The sequence below is a fragment of the Pipistrellus kuhlii genome, unplaced genomic scaffold (genome assembly GCF_014108245.1).
Source record: "Pipistrellus kuhlii isolate mPipKuh1 unplaced genomic scaffold, mPipKuh1.p scaffold_m20_p_14, whole genome shotgun sequence".
Taxonomy (NCBI): domain Eukaryota; kingdom Metazoa; phylum Chordata; class Mammalia; order Chiroptera; family Vespertilionidae; genus Pipistrellus; species Pipistrellus kuhlii.
In genome coordinates, this window is record NW_023425449.1 from 43,399,252 (window position 1) to 43,411,683 (window position 12,432).

The 12,432-nt window shown below is 60.2% G+C and overlaps 1 protein-coding gene across 1 annotated transcript in view; it reads right to left on the reverse strand.

Moving 5' to 3' along the window:
- Positions 1–12,432, reverse strand: part of PAG1 (phosphoprotein membrane anchor with glycosphingolipid microdomains 1) — an 85,682-nt gene that overhangs the window by 9,236 nt on the left and 64,014 nt on the right. The window contains exons 3-5 of the mRNA XM_036437294.2: positions 3,224–3,440; positions 2,405–2,456; positions 675–771 (exon numbers count right to left, since the gene is read on the reverse strand). Of these exons, the coding sequence (XP_036293187.1) occupies positions 675–771; positions 2,405–2,456; positions 3,224–3,345 (271 nt within the window). The 5' untranslated portion in view covers positions 3,346–3,440. The remainder of the gene's footprint in view (positions 1–674; positions 772–2,404; positions 2,457–3,223; positions 3,441–12,432) is intronic.

The window sequence follows — 12,432 nt, forward strand, 5'->3', positions numbered from 1 at the left end:
TCGGCAGGAGTGATGGGAATATTGGGGCAAAAGTGTGCCTGACACCAGTGTCACAGAGAGGCCGCACACCACGTCTCCTTCCCTCGCCATTCCCACTCCGCCTGGAAAAGCCGAGGGGGAACCTCGATGGACAGGAGCGGCAAGGTGCCCGAGAGCAGCTGCGGGCCAGGGAGGGGCGCTGCAGCCACCGCTCAGGGGGTCCCACCCTCGCACTGACCCAGCCGGGAAGGTCCCCAAATGCCAAGACTATGGCTCCATGACATAGTCTTGGTTCACAGGCATGAAGGTGGGAGGGTACCCATGTGGAAGCGCACGCTTACCTATGCATTCATACCCCGTACGCATGCGTATTTACCGTGTGTGACTCTACCATCTCCCCTGATGTGTGCTGTATGCAATATGTAGCCTTTTCACGGGTGCATGTGTGTTTGTGACGACAATGTTAGCTGCTTTTCTTTACCGACTGGGCCAGGTGCTGCAGGAGGGCTGGGAGCAACGGCTGCCAGCGGTTCAGGGTGAGCAGGCAGCAGGGCTCCCCAGCCATCAGCAGCCCGAGCTTTCCATCCCTGTGAGAGGACTTTGGTAAAACTGGAGCCAAAAGTGAGCCTCGGAGCCACGCCTCTGGAGCCCTGGACCTCAGGGGAGGAGTCCCGGGTGGGTGTGGGAGGACTTACTGTCCCCGTTGGTGAGGGCGCCGTTCTGGTCGCTGCTGAGGAGCGCGTCCGTGGCCAGGCTGGTCACCGAGCGGCTGAACACCTCCTTGTCCGAAGGCTGCAAGAGAGACCACCGGTGAGACCGTCCGCCCACCCTTTTTCTAAACACGGAAACACCAGCAAAAGCCCGCCCGCGCTTTGGTTTCAATGACGGGGATTCAATAGGCGGCAGGTGCTCACGCCCTCGGCACCTGTCTTGTGCTCGGTGCCGCGGGTGGCGGGGGCTCCCGGGCCGAGTCCCAGTGGGAAACGCCACTGGACGGCCGTCCCAGCATGGCCAGGCCCTGGGACCCTCTCCCGGCGGGTCTGCTGCTGGGCCTGGGGGCGGTGAGGGAGGAAGCTCCCGGTAACACTCCATCCGGAGGGATGACCACACGCCGGGCTCTGCCCACCACCCGCCCCTACTCCCAGCTGCCAGGAGAAAGGCCAGGGCCCCGGACACCCAGAGGCAGAGCGGGTGGGATAGAGGCTGAGGGCTATGCGGCAAACACCGGACGGCAGCGGGTGCACCGGAGCAGGAGGGCAGGGCCCGGGCTCCCTGGAGGAGAGGGTCCCGGCAGCTCCCTGTCTGCTGGGCGTTGCCGGGCTGGGCGGCAGAGCCTGGAGTCGCCCCGGGTGAGCGTGGAGGCCCCTGCTGCCTGCAGGCTGCACGCCCTCCCCCCCAACAGGCTGACCACACACGTGCTGCCTGCCGGTGAGACCAGGCGGGACTGGGAACTGGCTCTGCGTGGGCACCGTGTGGGCACCGCATGGGGCTCAGGCTGGGCCTCTGTGGACACGAGGGCGCCCGGCCCCGCTGCTGGAATGACTCAGCTGGTCAAGAGCGCGGAACCCTCCTCTCTCTCCGCCAGGACCAGGCTGCGCTCAGGCGGCTCCTCCCCGGTGGTCCGGCAGCGCCTTCGGGGCTGGTCAGGACCCGAAAGGCACCGAGGACTGCCGCACACCAGAGGCCAGGCCACGCCGCAGTGCTGGGCCCGTTAGCTCGGTGGCCAGCTGTTAGGGGGGAACTGTGTCCTCCCCAAATTCCCGTGGAGCCCCAGCCCCCATACCTCAGGAGTGACCCTACTCGGGAGCAGGGTCATTGGAGCTGAAACCAGGTATGGGAGTCTCGCCAGAGCCCGTGCAAAGGGGCCTGGGGCAGACAGGCGCACAGGCAGGGAGGCCGATGGGGTGCAGAGGCCCCGAAAATGCCACGGCGGCCAGCAAGCCACCAGACACCCCCGCAGAGCCACCCACCGACACCTCCTCCCCGGGGCCCAGCCTGCAGAGGACTGATGGTTAAGCCGCTCCATTCCTGGTCCTTCCTTACCACAGCCCCAGCGAATGTTTGTGGGGCCAGCGCGGGGTGGACGCACAGAGACAGCCCCTGGCCCCCTCAGCATCTCTCCCAGGCCGCGCATTACAGCACCCGGGTCAGAGCCCCCCGCGGCCTGGCTGCCTGCACAGGCCTCCGGCCGTGGTGGGTCTGCACCGGCAGGAAGGGCCCGCCTGGGCAGCTGGAACTCAGGCTGTTCTTTTCGGAAGGAAACTGTAAGCTTGTGGGAACACGCTTAGATGAGCAGCCGGTGTTTGGAAACATGCACATGGAGACACACATGCATGGAGACCGACATGAAGATGCAAGTGCACGCACATGTAGACACATGGCTGCACACACACGCGCACTTGCACACACATGCACTGGGGCTCACCACGTTCATCAGGTTCTCATGGTCTCCACTGTACTGTCTCGGCTTCTTTTCTCTGAAATGAAAAATAAGATGTCTCTGTGATATCACACTCGCCATCTAAAATCAAACAAGCACCCCCTTCCCATCCTAATGTCGGAACCCGTTTAACTGCCAAGGAAGCAAAGCTGGACGGGGGGTGGGGAGAACAGGGGGGAGTGCTGAGAGGGGGCGGGAGGGGGTGGGAGGGGCAGTCACAGCAGGATCCCCACAGGAGGACCAAGGCAGGATGCTGAGGAGAAACTGATTGTATCTGGAACGCTGGGTGAGTGACGCTTTAAAAAAAGAACCTGACACCTCTCCTGCTCGCTCAGCGTGGAGGCTTTGCAGGCTCACACTGCAGTGGCCTCAGAAAATAAACAAAAGACACCTTTTGGCACGTCGGGAAGGGCGCATGCTCTCAGGATGAGTCATGTGTACTTCCGCCCAGTCTGTGGAAAAGTCCAGAGAGTAAAAATAGAAGCTGTTGTTACTGGGACAGGCTAGGAAGCCATCAGTTCTAGCGCGTTTCCCTATGGATGTGTAAGGCAACAGCGCCCCCTAGTGGGAGACTCAACAACTACAGAGGCGGGCTGCCAGGCCTGGGAGCAAAGGCCCCTGGGTCCTGGAGACCCTGCCCCAGCCCTGCAGGCCTGGGTGCCCCTGGGCAGGCAGGAGGGCTCTGGGTTCGGAGAGCCCAGCTTTGCTTCTCCTGACGGAGCCACCGGGATGGGAGCCATGTCCAGAGTCCTAAATGACAGGGGCTGAGTCTCTCTGAGGCTGCTGGAAGGGGCGGGCTCTCACCTGTGACAGCTGGAGCACAGGAAGACGAGGAAGGTGACGAGGAAGAAGGTGGCGGCAGCTGCCAGACTTCCCCACAGCACGACCTGCAGGTGTCCGCCCAGCAGGCTCCCGGAGGGCCCCATGGCGGGAGCCGGAGGTGGCGCCGGCGGGCCCGTCCGTCAGTCCTCCGGACCCGATGGCATCAGGGCCGAGGGCGGCGCCCGCCGCGGAGACCAACCTGTTGGAAACAAGGTCTCTGGTGAGGAGACGCCGGCACCTGCTAACTGACTCTCCTGCCGAGGAAGGCTGCAGAGGCGGGCAGGGGGCCGCGCTCTGGGGGACCGCCGTCCCCTCGCCGTCCAGCCTTCGCCCCCTCCGCACACGCAGGCTGGGACCCTCCGCGCTGGCACGGCGTGTGGGCGGGTGTCTGGTCACACCGGCGGGCAGATTCCCCGGTGCCTTCGTGTGCAGTAGGAGCCAGTGCCCACAGCAAGCACACGTGTGTGCGCCGGCTTCTCTGACTCCCAGGCAAAGCCGTCATTCCTCGGCACTCCCCGCCGTCTCCCCCACTGCCCCCAGCTCCCCGACCTGCTTTTCCCCAGAGGTTGGAGGTCGGTGCCGTCGAGGCCAGAGGATGTCTCTCTCACCCCGAAAACAGTGGTCTATCCGAGCGGGTGGCTGCCTGTGTTCAGGGCCAGCTCTCCCTGCGCTCCCCAAACCCCCACGCGCAGCCCAGGTGAACGGGCCTGTGCTGAGGGACGCACCGGCGGGAGACAAGGCCGTGAGCATCGGCGCAGCACGGGAGCGAGCCCGACACCTTAGCACCGCCCGGCCGGGCGTCCGAGAAACGCGTTCTTCCCTCATCGCTGCCGTAGCCCCGCTCCCCAAGCCCCACAGCACTGCACGCCCCGCTCTGCTGGCCCTTCACATCCTGCTCCGCGGGCCCCTCACGCCCTGCTCTGCTGGCCCAGTTTCCCAACGAGGCAGGTGAGGGGCAGAGAGTTCCCCTCCAGCTGTCAGGTGCTAACTGGCAGGTGAGGCGAGGCCAGGCCTCTGGCTCTGAAGCCTGGGTCCCAGGCGCATTGCTTCTAAGTGCTCAGGATCAGAATAGTTTCCCAGCTCCTGTCACAGGTTTTGAAAAAGCCTAGCATAATCCGACGGATGGTGCTCTCTCATCAGAGAGGTCTTATTTAAAGACACTGGCTTTGCTCAACTCTAGAATATTCTCACAAGGATCAGCCTCTAACTTAATCTCAAGTTCCATGAATAAGGTAAACAGATACGTATTTTATCTTACAGCTAGGGGCCCGGTGCATGGAATTTGTGTACTGAGAGGGAGCGGGAGAGGCTCCCTCAGCTCAGCCTGCCCCCTCTCACAATCCGGGAGCCCTCAGGGGGTGTCCTAAGCCACAGTCTGGCCTCCCTCTGCGGGAAAGCCGTCAACCCCATCACCCAGCTGCTGCAGCCACCAAGGTGTTTTCACCAACACGGACTCCAGACCCTTCGCCACGAAAAAAATGACAACATTTTTAGGCATTTTCAAGATGTGTCTTTCATAGGATATGACTTTTCTTTCTTTTTTATCCTCGCCTGAGGATATTTTTTCATTGAGTTTTAAAAAGCATGGAAGAGAGAGAGAGAGAAAGAAGCATCAATGTGAGAGGGACACTTCAATTGGTTGCTTCCTGCATGAGCCCTGACTTGGGCCCTAGCCAGAGAGGACCCTGTAACATAGGCACATGCCCTTGATCAGAATCAAACCTGGACCCTGCAGTCCGCAGGCTGAGGCTCTATCCACTGAGCCAAGCTGGCTAGGGCAGGATATGACATTTCTTAGCCCTCCAGCAGTGGACCTTCGTTTTTTTCCTCCAGGAGTGAGGTGGAAAAACCTTAGATCACCTTCTTAGATTCTTATAATCCAAGTTACCAAGAACACTGCCAGTGGTGGCATACAGGGAGCTTAGCCGATCTGTGGTCAGAAAAGGTGTTTATGCTTGAACTGGTTTGGCTCTGTGGATACAGTGTTGGCCTGCAGACTGAAGGGTCCCAGGTTTGATTCCTGTTAAGGGCATGTACACCTTGGTTGGGGGCACATCCCCAGTTGGGAGTGAGCAGGAGGCAGCTGATTGATGTTTCTCTCTCATTGATGTTTCCTACTGTCTATCCCTCTCTCCCCTCCTCTGTAAAAAGATCAATAAGATATATTTAAAAAGAAAAGATGTTTTCTCTGCAGCAGAGGACCCCCTGCGTTGTGTCCACTGGGCTAGGGGTGTGTCCCCATAGCCCAGGGGGGCACGCCCCCCAGGCCAGCAGTCCTGAGTTATGGGCACCAGGTTGTGGGTGTGGACCCGAGCTGCTGCTTGGCGCTGGAGCATGCACTAGTGGCCGTGGGGTGGGAACATCTGATTGGCACCTGTGCCCATAGGCCTGGAGTGGTCAGGGGCATTCTAGGACCTGGCCACTCAGGGGCTACACAGGCCTCCAGGCTAGGAGCAGCCTGGGTCCCAAGGATGTTCCCAGGACCCAGGCCATTCTGCGCCTGTGTATGCAAATTAACCTGCCATCTTTGTCAGGTCAATTTGCATACTCACTCCTGATTGGCTGGTGAGCATAGTGGTGGTACGGTCAACTTACATGTTTCTTTTTTATTATATGAGTAAAAAAAAAATTTTCTTGAAAAAGACGGCCTGTTTTCATTCTTATTGGCTTTGCTGGAGGAGCTGTCACCTATCTTGCCATCACTGGCGACCCCAGCAGCCAGCACTCTGAGCACCCAGAGAAATGGGAAACTAAAGTTGTTCTGCAAAGGAGGTTCAACACGGCTAGATCTGTTCCCCATATATATATCTCCTATCTAATAAAAGAGTAATATGCAAATTGACCATCACTCCAATACATAAGATGGCTGCCACAAGATGGCGGGCAGGGGAGGGCAGTTGGGGAGGGACCAGGCCTGCAAGGGAGGGCAGTTGGGAGAGATCAGGCCTTCAGGGGAAAACAGTTGTGGGGGACCCAGGCCTGCAGGAGAGGGCAGTTGGGAGGGACCCAGACCTGCAGGGAAGGGCAGTTGGGGGGCAACCAGGCTGACAGAGGAGGGCAGTTAGGGGTAATCAGGCCAGCAGGGGAGAGTTAGACATAAATCAGGCTGGCAGGGGAGTGGTTAGGAGGTGACCAGGCTGGCAGGCAGAAGCAGTTAGGGGCAATCAGGAAGGCAGGCAGGCGAGCGGTTGGGAGCCAGCAGTCCTGGATTGTGAGAGGGATGTCCAGCTGCCTAACTCTCGAGGGACCCCAGATTGGAGAGGGTGCAGGATGGGCTGAGGGACACACTCCCCCCCGCCCCATGCATGAATTTCATGCGCCGGGCCTCTAGTATATATATGGTGGAGGATTAATAACAAAAAGCTGGAGAAAAAGGAAAAAATCCGCACTGCGTACACCTGCCCTGTACACAGACAATTCCAGAAGACAAGGTGGCTGTGCTCCTGTCCTGAGTCAACAGGAACTCTTCCCGCCTCTCAGCACATAAACGTACCCTGCCGGAGCAGGAGGGACCTCCTTCATCCCAGGTGGTTTGTAAACAATCCACACACGGTCATGGTCAGGTCCCAGGCGGCCACAGCACCCCACTCTCTGCACCAGGCAGCTCTAACGAATGGACATCCCCGCCCCTTCTCCCAGGATTTGCTGAAACAATGAACCAGTCACGTTAAACTCAGAGAGTTACTAAGACACACTCAGGCAAGCACATGTCTCGGCAATCTAGGATTCACGTGGGAAAGCTCCACGCGTGGCGGAAAGCACGGCACAGGTGGCCTGTGTGCAGGCGTGTGCTGCCCTCCTCCACCCTCTGCCATCGCGCGGCAGTGTCCACCGGTGTCTGCGGAAGCGCAGGTCCTGAGGAAACAGTTCTGTGAGTTAATGCGAAGCCAGGCCTGGGCCCCGGGACAGCCGTAGGCCTCCAGCACCCGATCGCCTCTGCTCCTTTCTCTCTTCTGTCGAGCTCTCTCCCCAGCGGAGGCCGACGGAGTACAATGCAACGTGTGATGTGCCAGCCGACCAGCTCCGCGCGGGGAGAAGGATCAAAGCTAGTAGAACAGGCTCCTGAATAAAGGTTGCAGCTCAGAAAAGTGTGTCTGAGCTCCTGGCTACTCCCCTTCAACTAGAATTGGCTGAAAAGCTACCAAAAGAAACACTTTCCCCCCAAAAGTCCTCCTTGTGGGAAAAAATCTCGGGGAAGAGAATGATCATCATCTGACACACGTTTCCCGGTCAGATACGTTGTGATCACCAAGGCCAACCTGCCTCCGGCTCCCAGGAGCCTCCAGCGCAGCTGGACAGGCCAGAGCCACACAGTCCGGGGGTGGAGTGGGCAGGGAGCTGCCCTGGGAGGGGCCACACACAGCGGCTCTGACCTCACACACACCTCCGAGGGGACCGGACTCCTCTGGTCAGCGCCCACTTACATGCTGGTGGCTTACCCACCAGTGGGACAGATTTGCCCTCCCCAGGTGTACAGCTGCACTGACCCCCACGTGTGCAGCCGGACTGACCCTCACTGTGCACATGCACACGTGACCTCCTTGCTCTTCCTTCTTGGTGAGGAGACCGAGGCCTCCTGTGAGTGGTCCAGGGCTCGTCCTAGAAGGCCCTGGCCTTCCCTCCACGGCTGGGCCCCGTGTGTGTGTGTGTGTGTGTGTGTGTGTGTGTGTGTGTGTGTGTGAGATTCATGAGCTGAATCAGTGCTCAGGGTCCTGCTTTTGGTTTGACCTGAGCAGTGCCGGGAACACCATCCTTCCCACGTTGAGGCTCTCCCCGGCCTAGCAGCAGAGGGAAGCGTAAGGAAACAGGAGGTGCGGCATCTGGGGGGTCAGCTACCCATTAGGAAGGGCCTGCCCCAGGCCACACACTGTGCCCTATGGACCAGGAGCCTCGTGGGAAAGACACTCCACAGCCCCGGTCCATGATACCGTTACTGCCCCGGCTTCCTCTACCGAGGAGGGTGCTTTCTGAGCCCCCAGGACGAGGCCATCCCGGCAGAAACGTGCAAAGACTTGGGGCTCTCCCTCCTGCTGTGTTCACGGTGACACTTCAGTCTGTCTCTCAGTCCTGTTCTCAGCTGCCGCCACCGTCCCATTCAATCACAGGCCATCATCTCCTCAAAGTGCAAACAGGTCCGCGGTCAGACCTCCTGTGTACACAGTCGCCGAGTGGCAGAGGGGCCCCTGCACTGCCCCCGCACTCAGAGCTGTGCGCCCCGCCAGGTGGGCCCCGAGGTGGGGGCGCAGGAAACAGCAGGTCCGGTTCCCAGCTGTGCTCCCACTGGCTCACCACTGGATAGCCACGGCCGAGACCATCATTTCACACGAACGTGCCACTGCTGTGGAGGAAGCAGTTCACCCCAGCCCAGTTTTATGGAATCTCAGGCTACGGTGGGAACTCCTATTTGACCCCGAGAAAGGTCAGTGCATTAAGGTGAGGAGGAGACTGAGGCTTCATGTGAGTGGATCCTTTTCAAAAACTGGCCTGGATAATGATTTTGGACTAAAATATTTTGGATGAAATTATTTTGGTCTGTTCTTTCTTAGTCCTTCATATCCATTCACTTTGAGATTTTAATCAATATGTGATTCAATCTGTAGAAAAACCAATGCCTTTATTTCACAAGCAGGTTCGCTTTAACCACAAGGTGGCGGTGTAACGCCATCCTGGGCGGATGTTCAGGCTCCTGGGGAGACCTGGTTCTTGCTGCCTGAGCTGCACGCTTGTCGTTTTAATTGTCTCCATCACCTGGGCTCTCAGCCTCCAAAACCCACATCTTCAGGAAGGCAGACAGACTCCGGACAGGATTAAGGAGAGGAGCAGACTAACTGCAGCGACCTGCTTTTTAGCTTAACGACCCCAGGAATCCTGGGGTGGGTCTGGCGGAGTGGCGCGGTGGAGCCGACATTCGGCTCCTCTGAAGCAGGTTTGGGCAGCATGACTCACTCCCCCGCACAGCTGGCCTGGTGGGCCTGTAATTAGCGGATAGAAACCGCCCCCACCGAGGCCTGGCCGGTGGGCCCGCCCCCCGGGCACGCCTCCTTCCTGGTCCTCTCCGGCGTGTACGACACGGAGCCACGGTTACCAAACACGTTTAGTGTGGCAGGGAGCGAGGTGCTGCTGAGCTCTGCCCTGGAGGCACCGGCCACGCCCCAGGCCACGGCTCCATGCCTCCCAACAGAGCACCCCCAACCCCCCCCCCCCCCAAGGGGTTTAGCTAGTATTTACATTCAGGCAGATTTCTCTTCCCACGAAGGCAAGCCTGCCACACTGACCTTGGTGGCCAGGGCTGCTGTCAACATGGGAATCAGTCAAGCAAATGTCTACAGCGTCCCCTCCACACACACACCACCCCCCCCCCCCCCGCCACCCCAGGCACAAGATTTCCTGCCAAATGAGGTTTTTGAAATGTTCTCCCAACCCCCTCCTTCCCTGAGTGTATGTGTGTGTGTGTGTGGGGGGGAGGAAGTGGGGGCTAGACATCCCGAGGAGCAGAGGGAGGTCAGGAGCCAGGGTCAGAGCTCCATCAGAGCTGCTTGCATCACTTATAACACCCCCTGAAAGCCAGGCCCTGAGCCTTCTTTCTGAGCAGCTTCAGGGAAACTAAGGCAGGACCTGCTGGCTCCCCACCCCCAGGCCAGGCCTGCACAGCAGCTGGAGGCAGAGGGCGCTGGCACCCCCTGACAGCGTCCCTGATGCTGCACAGACCCCACCGCGGATCCACACAGGAAGCAGACCCTGGCATGGGCGGGGAGGGCCTGCGTGGCTGCCCCTCATCTTTAAAACCAGCGAGCTGGCATCCAGAACCATACAGTTGACTGTGCCCGGCGTTCCTGCTCAGAAAAGCTAACGGGTCAGCGGCTCTGATGGGCAAGAGAGACTTCCCAGAGCGCTTTCCTCCTGTCCTGACCTAAAAACCACCCTAAAAACATTTTCCTATTTTGTTTTAATGATAATCTGGATGGGGAAGGGAGTGGGGGAGGAAAGGGAGGGTGGGTTCCGAGGACCCAGGTGAGGGGCTTCATGCTGCCGAAGCAGGTCTAGCCGTGTCTCAGAGGCCGTGGCGGCCCCCCGGCCTCGCCTCCTCCCGGCCCCGCCTCCTCCCGGCCCCGCCTCCTCCCGGCCCCGCCTCCTCCCGGCCCCGCCTCCTCCCGGCCCCGCCTCCTCCCGGCCCCGCCTCCTCCCGGCCCCGCCTCCTCCCGGCCCCGCCTCCCCAGGCCCCGCCTCCCCAGGCCCCGCCTCCCCGGCCCCGCCTCCTCCCCGCCCCGCCTCCTCCAGGCCCCGCCTCCTCCCCGCCCCGCCTCCGCCCCGCCCCGCCCCGCCTCCGCCCCGCCCCGCCTCCTCCCCGCCCCGCCTCCTTCAGGCCCCGCCTCCTCCCCGCCCCGCCTCCTCCAGGCCCCGCCTCCTCCCGGCCCCGCCTGTCTTCCATCTGAACGGAGGCCCTCGGGCCGGGACCTGTCCACCACGTCCCCGGAGTCCCGGCACCGCCAAGAGCGAATGCTTGTTTTTGCGGGAAGAATGACGCGTAGATTCCCAAGCTGCCTCTCCAAAGACAGGTTCAGTTAATAATTTAAAGGTCAGGGAGACAAAGAGAACGCGAGAGATGAGACGTCAGATTAAGGGCTCACTAAGGCCGACCGCGCTCCGGACCGGACACAGCGCCTGGCTCTGCATCCCGCGCCCAAAGCCACTGCCACCGCCCGAGGGCCAGCCCTCGGCACGCCCTTCTGTGCGGGACCCCCCAGCCTCAGGCTCAGCACCAGCCACCGGGCCCCGAGCTGTGTTCCGGACTCTTCCCACAGGCCGTCTCCAGCCCATGGGAGCCCCAACACAGCCCCCGCCCCCTCCCCACCCCCAGGTCTTCAGAGATGGTAAGAACAGAAGAAATCCGTTTTCTCAGATGACGTTGAATCGCACGGGGACACGGGGAGACAGGGACACAGGGACATGGCTTAGACAGACCTCAGACTCCGCCTCCGGCCTGCCCGGGGCCCTGCCTGCCTCCACTGCGTCCTCCCAGGGACTGAGCAGGCCACTGCACACAGTCTGCCTCAAAGGCTTGGCATTAGAAACACCGAGAAAACCTAAGTGAGCGGATACTGTGTGTCCGCTGCTCTCCCACCAGCCGTGCTGCCTACTCCTCAGGCCCCTGAGCTAGGTGCTGCCGCATCTATTTACGGATGACGCTCACGGTCAAGTGCATTGTCTGGGGCCACCAGCCACAGGGGTCCTGACGCTTCTCTCTCCAGCAAACTGCCCGGCGCCCATGGAGGGATGGGGCCAGCCCAGCGTGCCCGCCTGTGTGGGCCGCTCGGCGGGAGCCTGTGGGTGCGGCGTGGTCAGTGGGGACAGGGCCAATAGCCCTCTGGGAAGCAATGCTTGGCACTGCGTTCACGTGGCTTCTGACTCTCGGCCTTGTTTTCACAGCAGTGAAGACTTAGTGAGGGCAAAGCAAACTTGCTTCTTCGCTGAGAGGCTCAGAAATGTACCATTTGGTGTAAACGCCTGTCCAATCGTCTACTTGTGGCTCCTGATTCATCGAAGACCGGGTTTGTGTTAACACGCAGGTGGACTGCGGGGTTGGCCAGTGTCTGTGGCATCCCCGTTCTTTCCCCAAGCCTCTCCCTCACCAGGGAGACTGCACATCCCAGGGGCTCCTTCTGGGAGAAGGGAACTTGGACCGACAGCCAGGGGGCGATCTAACCTTCTGAGAGGAATGCTGTGAGCAAGCCCTGCTCTCAGGCCCGTGCCAGGAGCCCTGTGCTGCTGGCCCCGATGCCGACGACCACAGCCACGCGGAAGGCAGGCTGGCCACTCTCCTCACCCGCCACGGCCACCTTTACATCGCATCTTTGCTGTGTCTTAAAAACGTTAAGAATTCTTTATACTCTAAAAGCGACAGACAAAATGCTTTTCATTGGTTCCTAAAAACGGGACGGAAATTGTCAGAGCTGCTGGTGTCACTGGGGACAGCCTGGGACTGGGAGAGGCCAGGGTGACTGCTGGCCAGACCAAGTCAGAACCTGGATATGCAAGTATAATAGGTTCTCAGGCTCACCCGGGGTTTCCGCTGGGAGGGGCCTCACGGGGGAGGGGAGGACTCTCCAGCCTGCAGGGCCAGGTCTGGAAGGTGTGCTCGGCAACCTCCGTAAAAATCAATGGAAAATATCCTCCGGTGAGGATTAACAACA